Source organism: Arachis duranensis, chromosome 3, assembly GCF_000817695.3.
Source record: "Arachis duranensis cultivar V14167 chromosome 3, aradu.V14167.gnm2.J7QH, whole genome shotgun sequence".
NCBI lineage: Eukaryota > Viridiplantae > Streptophyta > Magnoliopsida > Fabales > Fabaceae > Arachis > Arachis duranensis.
The window spans coordinates 17,173,890-17,185,317 of NC_029774.3; the positions used below are offsets into that span (position 1 = coordinate 17,173,890).

Consider the following 11,428-nt stretch of genomic DNA (forward strand, 5'->3'; position numbering starts at 1 on the left):
ATATATTAGAAGGTTATTTGTCATTCTATTAACATCCAACAATATCTCAAGACCAGAATATGTCTGGGATAGATGTTGGCATGAACTCTCATGATATTTTGTATCGATAGAGAACCGTGATGAATATGAAGGGTAAGTTTTTATAATTGCAATTATAAAAGTTCTTCATTATTGATCATTTTTAGTTTGGTTGAATTTTTATAGTATCGTATAATATGCAGAGTTAACCATGTCAGATGATGAGATTAATTAGTTGTGCTTAATGGATATAGACAAGATCTTACATTCCTATGGTAAAACCTTGAAAGACTATCCTCGTATGCCTTTAGCAACTGAAGTTGATAGTTCTTTGTTAACCAAAAGGGTTATCAAGGAAGAGCTAAACTTTAACAGGGATGATTTAAAGAAAAATACCTCAGACATGTTAGCCATTGCAACACCTAAGCAGAAATATTATGATGAAATTGTTACAACTGTGTATTATGATGAAGGAGTTTTTTCCTTTGTGTATGGTCATGGGGGTACTGGAAAAACATTTCTCTAGAACCTTATGTCTGCTGAGATTCGCTCAAGGGGTGATATTGTGTTAAATATTGCTTCAAGTGGTATTGCATCTTTACTTCTTCCCAATGGAAGAACGGCACACTCAAGGTTCAAAATACCGCTGAATATAACTAAGGATTTTGTATGTAACATCAAACCTGGCTCTCCTCAAGTAATGCTGCTGTTGAAAGCCAAACTTATAATTTGGGATGAGACTCCAATGGTTATTAGGTACTGCTATAAAGTGCTTGATAAAAGCTTAGGTGATATCATGAGGTTTTCTCCAACATATAACAAAGATTTTCCCTTTGGAGGAAAAGTGATTGTACTAGGTGGAGACTTAAACAAATTCTTTCTATCATTTCACGAGGATCGGGACAAATTAATCTTACCTTTGAAAGTTTTGTCAGGTGCTCAAACTAACAAAAAATATGAGATTCTATGTAGGAACGACTATTTCAGATCAAGATGAGACAGAGCAATTTGGTGAGTGCTTATTAAAAGTTATGATGGCCTAATATGTGACAATATAGATGGTGAATCTGAGATATGTCTTCCAGGAGATATTGTTATTCCTTCTTTGGACCAAGCATTTGATAAGTTGGTTCATTTTTCTTATCCAAATATTTTGGATAACATGTCCTCAAAGGGTTTTTTCAAAGTAAGAACTATATTGGCTCCCATGCTGGACATCGTTGAAGATGTCAACAACCATCTGATGGCTATCATTCCTAGAGAAAAAAAATTATATCTTAGTTCGGATTCGATTTGTATGGATGAAGAAAATATGGAGAGTCAACTAGATCTCTATGGTCTTGAATTACTGAATAGCATAAATTGCTCTGATTTGACTCCACATAAATTAATACTCAAGATTGGTATTCCGGTGATGTTACTGAGGAATTGACCAATCAAGTGGTCTTTGTAATGGTACAAGGCTACAAGTTAGGAAACCTGGAAATCATGTCATAGAATGTGAAATTTTAACGGGTAACAATGTTGGTCATATTACTTTGATTCCAAGAATGAATATGGTACCAACAAATAAAACCATCCCAGTTAGATTCCAACGAAGACAATTTCTCATAATAGTATCGTTTGTCATGATAATTAATAAGTCTCAGGGACAAACTTTATCTCATGTTGGATTATACTTGTCCAAACCAGTTTTTACACATGGCCAACTATATGTGGCACTTTCAAGAGTTAAGTAAGACAGATTTAAAAGTTTTACTTATGAATCACGTAGGAATGTTTACAAATTCAACCATCAATGTTGTTTATAGAAAAATCTTTGAAATAATAGGATTCTAATATAAATATTTTAATTTTATTTTAAATTCTGTATCAATGTATATTGTATAATTATTTTACTTAAAAAAAGTGTAAAATAATTATTACTCACTATTTTTAAATTAACCTTTGATTTTAATAATAATTTTATAAATTTCTTAACATAATAATTATTTTGTGTTTTTATTTAAATATCTAAACATATAAATTCTTTTCACTTTTATAAATTTTTCCGTACTGAGCACGGGTTCATACACTAGTAATACATTAAATCACGTCTAATTACTCTCTTTAAAATTTGTCTTTATTAAGCCTCAACTTCTCTCTCTTTCTTCTTTTTTTTGTTTTTCCATTGTTTCCATTTTTCAAAATCATAGTGAAATAAATAGTACAAAATATAAAAATTTGAATTTTAAACTACCCAAAATAAAAAAGGTAAAAAAATAGAAAACGAATAATAAAAATAGTAGAGAAGAGAAATTGTGTTGCTCATATTAGGAAAGAATGAAGAGAATAAAAGAGAATACAGGACCAACACTGTTTTTAAAGAAACTATGGATGTGAATTTTTTTCTTTTATTTTCTTTCTTGCAAAATTACAAGCAAGACAATAGATAAAGTATTTTAGGAATTGTTAACGTAGTTGTAATTTGTATATAGAAAAAAAAGTGTGATTTGTTAATGTAATTTCTTAAGTTTTAGTCTCTCTCTTTTTCCTATTTTCCAACAATAACAATAATCATGTATTCATATATACGGTAAGTAATATCAAAACAAAGCGAGTTTTTTTATTTAAATAAAAAATCTATTATTTACTAGTTTAAATACGGACACAAAATATATAATTTTGAACATTTAATTGTGTTTTCGCAGATAAGAAAGGTGAAAATAAAATATTGCATTTTCAAACAAAAAACCTGTAAAAATGAAACAAAATTATTTTCCATTTTTATATATGTTAACGGAAAAAACGTACCAAAACATAAACTCTTATTTTAGGCCACTTGACCCGCGAAAATATATGGAAAAAAGTGAAAGGGTGGGAGGAAGAAGATTTTCGTGACCGGCTTGTTGAGAAAAGAAGGAGAAGTGCAAGAGATCATAGACACAGACACAAATAGAAACTTGGTAGAATGAGAGAGGAAGACTAGAGGCTGAGTGGTTGTAAGGGACTGATAAACCCCAATTTTATGGTATATTTTATGCCAATTTAGGTTGGTTTTATTAACTATTCACACACTTATTCTTTGAAATTGTCATGTTTTTTTATTCCTTTTTAATTGAGCTTGAATGATAAAAGTATGCTTTTTGAAGCTTAAATAGGTTGATTTTATTTCACTATTTCATCTCATTGGTACCTTGATTTAATCAATTAAAGTATGCTATGAATTGAACCTTTGCATGATTAAAGTGAGTGATAAGAACTATTAATCCGGAAATTTAACATCTCCAAAGTTTTAACTATTTTCTCATATTAAATTCACAACATATTCACTGTTTGCTTACTTGAATTCTCTGAATTACTGTTTAATGCAATTTAGAACTCAAAACACTCTTATTTGCTTGTCTGACTAGCTTAATCACTCAACTATTATTACTTGATCCATTAATTTTCGTGGGATCGACACTCACTCACCTGAGCTATTACTTGGTACGACCCGATGCACTTGCCGGTTAGTCTGAGGTATTCGAAATTTCGCATCACATAAGCTCCATCTCTCTAGCCTCCCTCACGAACTCCGGAAAATACTTCCTATAGAAAGCTATTTAAAATAACTCCCAAGGGATGTCTGCATTATGAAGTTGTAGCAGTCAGCGTTCTCCTTGCCAACAGTGTTGAGCTTCTCCCATCAGTTGATAGGCCGCAAACTCTATGAATTGATTATCCGGAACATGCTGAGTCTGCAGTGCACGCTCCATGGCTTGGAACCAGTTGTTTGCTTCAGTAGGATTTGTCGTTCCTTTGAAAGTCGGTGGGTTAACCTTTAGGAAAGCGACTAGTGTCATTGGAGCACCTCCTAAGTTGTTCTCGATCCTTTCTCCATTTCCATTTCCATTTCCGGCTGGTTACCCCAACCTCTTCATAGCTTGCGTAGTTGCAACAGCACTCGCTTGCATTGAGTTTGCTAGGTTAGTCATTGCCACCATGTACTCGACATGGTTATCAGCCGGTTGGTCATCCTCATTATCTCTCTGTGCCCGTGGTCGGCCTCATCTACGAGTTGCCATTCGGGATCCTATCCACACCAAACAATCGATATCAAGGTGATGAATCTCAATATCTCAAGCCTAATGCTTCAATTATCCCAAAAAAGTACTCGCAAACAAGCATGCTATGCATATCAAATAGACATCCTAAATAGCACGAAAGAAAAATGACCCAGAGTATGTAATGAAGCGCAATCGTTCCATCCCTCAGGCTTATGAGGAGAAACTTCTCTGATACCACTAAGTGTAACATCCTATCACCCTAAGCTTTACCTCATGCCGTAAAGCAAAGGATAATAGAGCGTCATGACAGTTCTAAGCTCATACAATAATATATGTATATATGGAAGGAAGTAATAATACTAGAAGCCCAATGAAGAAATAAAGCTCAAAGACATAGAAAATAGAGATACAAAAGCGCAAAACATTACACACGATAACTAAAGCATAAAGATAAGGAAATGATCATAGATATAAGATAAACAAGAGTAGATATATACATACACACATAGTATACAAAAGAGAACTACACACAATCTGCAGAGTTTAGACCGGCTAGCTCAAACAGAATATAACAGAGTTTTTTTTGAAATAAAATAGCAACATCCTAACTCTCAAAGTAAGCCTCTAAGGCAACAAGTGCAATACAAAAAACTGAGAGAATACTAAAACAAGATAAACAAAATACAAGAAATAAAAGCGATCCTCCGCTCTGTCACCATCCTAAAACTCACTGAGGTGGGTTGTGACCTGCATATGAAAAATAACAACATATGGTATGAGAACCAGAGGTTCTCAGTATAGTAACAGTGTTCAATAGATAAGATTTAAGGTTTCGGGATGCCAAAGGCAATCCCTAGAACTTCCCACATGCATAAGACTCAAACTTAAAGTAAACTTAACCACAAAAAGGTTATCTATCTTAAGGGATTTCTAACTAACATAACAATGTTGTCCCACAGCCTTCGCCAGCCTAACCTCCATGCGATTCTATCACCACTGCCTACCGAGCCTCCTCAATCCCAACAGAAAACACAGATAAATACAAGCAAGTAAAACATAGGTAACATACACTTACAACAAGTAATTCAAGAAGCAAGTAAGCATGTTATACATTTAGGCATTGAATCCAGGTAAGCCAAGCAAGCAAACACTTAGAAGATACACATGATGAATGCCTGTCCTATTGGTCGTGATATCACTTGTCTGTTCAACTGCCAACCCGACACATCCCCTTGGGATGTTGCCTTTCGATCACGAATAATTGGTACCCCAGGGATATAGTGCCCGGCCCACTCTTGCGATTCGAAAGGATGCTAGCGGGATACTCAGCCTCAGACCTCATATCTCAACATAAGCGGGATTAACCACCGTTCTTACGTCGGCACTGCAACCTTGACAAGTGGGATTAGCCACCGTCCTTGAAAGACGCATAGTGACTCATCAATCTCAGTATATAAATAGTATATAATCAATCTCAGTGATCACCACTCATATTGAGCAAGTCCATTAATACTCATCTCATTAACCACAATCATTTATTTTCAAGTTCCAAACTCATCATAACCATCATCAGTTTCTAATATATTATCATCTTACACTCTGCCAATCCACTCAAGTCATTCTATCCACAGAACTTTCCAAGCCTAAGTCACTATTTTCTAAACTCATAACAAGAAATACCTACTTAAATTTTCTTATTGTGTTCTTCCTTGTTTTAAAACCTAAATACTAGTTAGGGGATCTTAAACAAGCATCACAGAAGTTTACAAGATTGCCAAAAAGGTAAAACGGTTAAAAACAGGGTTTTTATTGAAAAACAGGGCTTGTGCATATGCATGGTGTTGTGCATACGCACGCACCAGGATGATTTTTTGGCTTGTGCGTACGCATGGTAGTGTGCGTACGTACGCACCAGAAGGACTTTTCCGACCTATGCATACGCACAACTTGTAAATTTTTCAGGGTGTGCATACGCACAGGTTGAAACACTCGCTCTGGCTCGTGCGTGCGCACGGGTTGTGTGCGTGGGCACACAAACTAGATTTTTAAGTTTTCTGCAACATCATAGAATTCAATTTTTTTATCCTAACTTCCAACGTCTATAACTTTCTCTACAAAATTTCAATTTCATCATCTTTGTACCGTTTTAAAGCTCTGTTAACTCTCTTTAATTTAAACTAAAGTTCACTTAAATCTAAACTTCGAGGGCTAAGTTATGGACCTCCGAAGTTGGTTCAAAACATGATTTTACCAAATTTTGTAATTTTCCTAGTTTTCCAAATTCACAAGTCTCATTTCATTTTAGCCATACCCAATTCCAATTTAGACATTTATACTCATTACCAATTGCACTTCAATCATTGTCCAGCCATACAACAACCAACCATTTTGTTCCAAATTACCAACTCTTACAACAATTCCCACTCATAAATCACCATCCTCACAATTATTAACCCAAACATCAATTATATTACATTTTTACCATTCCAAATCATCAAAATCATTATTCATCAATCTATCACTATCAATTCTCATAAATCTTATCATTTATCCTCAACATCATCAACAACATCATAAATCATCATCAATCATCAACAATCATCAATAATCATCATCAATTCAATCCTATCCTAAGGTCTACTAGCATATATTTTACAAAACATTTCATATTAACTAAAGAAAATCAAAATCATACCTTGACAGATTTCTGCACAACCCAAAACATCAAAATTGACCTTCAAACAAGCATCCAAGCACAAATAATCCACTAAACTCAATCCAAAAGCTCCAAATTGCCAAAACCAACTCCAATAATCACAAATTTCAATCTAACATCATGCAATACACCAAATTCAATCCTAGGGTTCACAAAATTATCAATTTACAAAGGCAAATACTTTCCTTACCTTACCCAATAGTGGTTGGAGCACAAACCAACAATAGCCAAATGCTAGATACCAACAACCAAAATTACAAAATCTATTCAACAACTAAACCCAAAAATGTGAAATCTATTAGGGCAGAGGAATGGAATATAAAATTTGAGTTCTTAACAACTTTGTTTGGATAGAAATTGGAACACTGTAGCTCAAGTTTTGAGCAAAAGAAGAAAAGAATATATAATAACAATGGACTCTCTCCTCTCTTCCCCTTACCAGCACCCCTCACTTTCAAAATGATGAACAATGAGCTGAAATGCTCGTTAATGAAGCTTTTATATGTTAGGCTTGGGTTCAACTTGGACCCGGTCCAACTGCTTAACAATTTTGGTTCGTTTGGTCCAACTTTGGGTCAAAACCTTTAAGATTAGTGTCTGATTTTCAATTCTAAATATTTTTCTAAGTTTTTCTACTATTTTTATTACTATTACGCAGTACCAAACAGACTAAAGCTGGTACTACCGGCTAATTTATCGGTACACATTTTTATGCAATTTTCTACAACAAATTACATTTTTCCACTCGAAAAAATTCACTGAATTCAAATCTCACATTTAAATAATCAAATTAAGATTTCTAAATCTTCAAACATATCTTGGACAATTAAATTATTATTTATTTTATTTTAAACGGTGATTAATTTTTGATTCTTACAGGTTGTAAATCCCTGCATTTAAAGGGAAGAAGGATCTTGAAGCTTATTTCAAATGGAAAAAGAATGTAGACTCAATTTTTTCACATTGTATCCTTTCAGAGGAAAAGAAGGTTTGACTGGTAGAAGCCAAATTTTCTGATGATGCTCGTATATAGTTGAATGAGTTAGGAAGATATAAAAGAAAGTACTGGAAAAGATGATGAGCGGATATTTTATACGCTTTTTGGCATAGTTTTCATATAGTTTTTAATAGTTTTTACTTAGTTTTTTTTAAGTTTTTACAGGTTTTAGTGTTAAATTTGCATTTTTGGATTCCACTTTGAGTTTGCGTATTTTTGTACCTTTTCAGGTATTTTCTGGCTGAATTTGAGTAGATGGAGCAGAAGTCTGATTCAGAGACAGAGAAAGCACTACAGATGTTGTCCAGATCTGACCTTCCTGCAATCGAAAGAGATTTTCTGGAGCTACAGAAGTCCAAATAGAGCGTTCTTAATAGCTATGGAAAGCTGACTTTCAGAGCTTTTCAGCAATTTGTAATAGTCTATATGTTGTTTTGGATTAGAAGGCCCAAAACTGGCGTCCAACGCCAGCTTCCTGCCCTTTTCTGGCATCCAGCGCCCAAGGAAGCAGAGCCCAATGTCCAAATGCCCAGAGATGACTCCCTAGATGGCGCTCCACATCCAAGAGACCTCATAGCACGTGGATGTCATCAAGATCGACCCAAACACTTACCAAATGGGCCCCAAAAGTAGATTTTAGCACTAAAAATATTGTTGTACCCTTACTAGTCATTAGCTTAGTATTCAAGGGATTTTATTCATGTCATTCAAACAACATACATCACTTTTTCTCATCATACACGTTTATCATTGTGTTTTACCTCAGTATGAGTTTCTAAACCTCCTAGGTTGAGGGGAGGAGCCCTGCTGAGTCCTATGAATTAATAAAAGTACTATTGTTTCTTCTTCGATCCGTGTTTGATCTATCTCTAAGATGTGTATTTCAATCTTCATCGTGGTGAGCAGGATGATCTGACAAATTAGCTCTATTCATCACATTATTAAGACGAATGTGCCTGATAAACACTAGCGTCTACTTGGGTTCATGTGAATACTTAGAAGGAAAGCACGAGCCAACAGCTATATTTATACATCTCTCAGAGGTTAATCTACGATTTCGTTGGAGACTTCTCGAGACACCAATTCAGCCAATTTTTGGGGAGATTAGGGTCTCTGTGGTATATGCTAGAATCCAAGAAGCAGCGTTCTCTTATCCGAAAGATTTGACCTTAGCGTTTTGAGTAGGATCGCTAGGAGAATGACTTGCTAGATCTTCATCCTCCATTGGATTGAATGACCAAGGGCCCTGGCATTCATTCTGTAGCAGAGGAGATCAAAGACCACGGGCAATGGCTTTGATCACTTACAGCTTACTGATAAACCCCATTTTTAGGGTTTATCTTGTGTTGAATTTAGAGGGTTTTGTCAACTTTTCTCCCATTTATCCAATGAAATAGAATGGTTTTATAACTTCTCCTTTAATTGTGCTTAAGAGTGAAAACATGCTTTTTAGGACTTAAAATAGCTAAATTTAATTCACCTTGATTCCATTAGATGCCTTGATGTGTTTGCTAAGTGATTTCAGGTTTAGGAGGCAAAGATTGGATCAAGGGAATGAAGAAAAAGCATGTAGAAATGGAGAGAACTCAGGAAGAAATGAAGGAATCGCAAAAGCTATCAAGCCGACCTCTTCGCACTTATTCGATCATAACTTGAGCTACGAAGGTTTAAATGAGGCGGTTCTAGTTGCGTTGGAAAGCTAACATTCGGGGCTATAAAATAATATAAGATTTGCTATAGTTGCATCACGTATAGAGACGCATACGCGCACTATACGCGTACGCACCAATGCTACACGTGACTTTTTAAAATACAACTCGTGGCCAGCGATTTTGGAAGCCTTGTAAGCCCAATCCAACTCATTTCTGATACTATTTAAGCCAAGGATTGAAGGGAAATCAACATACTTTTCATCCTTAGTCATAGTTTAGTTTTAGAAGTGGTTAGAGTTAGTTTTCTAGAGAGAAAAGCTCTCTCTTCTCTCTAGAATTAGGATTAGGTTTAGATCTAGATCTAATTCTTCTTCTTCTCTCTTAATTTTCCTCTTTCATCCTCAATTGTTCTCTTGTAGTTGTAGAATTTTTCTTCTCTTGTAATTCCTTTATATTTTTAGTTGTAGTTTATGAATTCTTTTGTAGATCTAAATTTCCTCTTCAATGCAATTGGTAAGTTCTTTGTTTTTTCATAATTGTTTTGATTTCCTACTGTTGATCTCTTGCTTTTGTAGTTGTAGTTCTCTTTAATTCTTACAATTCATGTTGTTTATCTTTTGTGCCTTCCAAGTGTTTGTTAAAATGATTGGTTGGACTTTAGAGTGGAATTTTATGTTCTTGGCTTGGAGAGGTAACTTAGGAACTCTTGAGTTACTAATGTCCAAGTAATTGATGATTGGGAGCCATTGATTCTAGTTCTCACTAATTGAATTAGTGGAGAGTTAGGACTTATGGACTTGGATTGATATAGCTCATTTGACTTTCCTTTACTAGTTAGAGGATGACTTAATGGGATTGATCCTTGCCAATTCTCAAGTTGTGGTTAGTGATCAGGATAGAGATCCTTGACCACCAAACCTTGCCAAGACCTTTTTAGCTATTAGTTTACTTTCTTGCAATTTATCTTTCATGTCTCTTATCAAAAACCCCAAACATAACTCATAACCAATAACAAGGACACTTTATTGCAATTCCTAAGGAGAACGACCCGAGGTTTAAATACTTCGATTTATAATTTTAGGGGTTTATTTTAGTGACAAACAATCTTTTGTATGAAAGGATTATTGCTTGGTTTAGAAACTATACTTCGACGAGATTTCATTTTTGAAATTCTAAATCATCAAAAATCCTAATCATCACCTGCCATAGAAGAAGATCATTCACAAGCAAAGAAGATAGTAATACCAGAGTTAGTTTAGAAAGACAAAGTAACTCCAACTCTCAACTATATTCCCAGCATATAATTCCTAATAGCTAATCCAATTGTTTTTATCCAAGCATTTATGACATATAATCAATCAACATACAATCAACAAACTTCGAATTTTGCTTGACTAAGACCTGCAAGACAACCATAGTTTGCTTCAAGCCACAATCCTCGTGGGATTGACCTTGACTCGCTCAGGTATTACTTGCACGACCCAGTGCACTTGCTGGTACTGCTGCTGTACGAAAAGGTATGGAGATTTGGGTACACGCGCACCAAAAATTTTGGCACCGTTGCTGGGAATTGTTAAGTTTGGACAAACTGAAGGATTGCCTTGCTCCCTAGATTAGGTAGTTTATTTTAGATTATTTTAATTGAGTATTTTATTTTTGATTTTCTTCTCAATTTTTCGAAAATCATTAAAACTTTTTCAAAAATATTTTTTTCTTTGTACAATTTTTCTTCTTGGTTTGAGTCTTTGAGTCTTTTATCTTTATTTTCTTGTTCTTCTATTTTTCAAAGATTTCAAAAAGCTTTACAAAAAAATATTTTTGTTTTTGTAGTTCAATTGGTCAGAGCGTTGGCTTATGTTCTTGGTAACTGTTGTTCCCTTGAGTCTTTCTTGTTAGTTATCTTTAATTTTTGATAATTGTGTTTTGTTTTTTTTTTATTTTTAAGTTTGGTGTTCTTTTTATGTTCTTGTGTTCTTTGAGTCTTCTTCTTTGTGTTCTTGTTAGCATTCAAAGTGTT

At 34.5% G+C, this 11,428-nt stretch overlaps 1 protein-coding gene across 1 annotated transcript; it reads left to right on the forward strand.

Moving 5' to 3' along the window:
- The first annotated feature begins 550 nt into the window (after positions 1 to 550).
- Positions 551 to 1,450, forward strand: LOC107474582 (uncharacterized). The gene is made up of 2 exons (XM_016094210.1): positions 551 to 953; positions 1,077 to 1,450. Exons 1-2 carry the CDS (start codon positions 551 to 553, stop codon positions 1,448 to 1,450), a joined length of 777 nt encoding a protein of 258 aa, XP_015949696.1.
- The last annotated feature ends 9,978 nt before the right edge of the window (positions 1,451 to 11,428 follow it).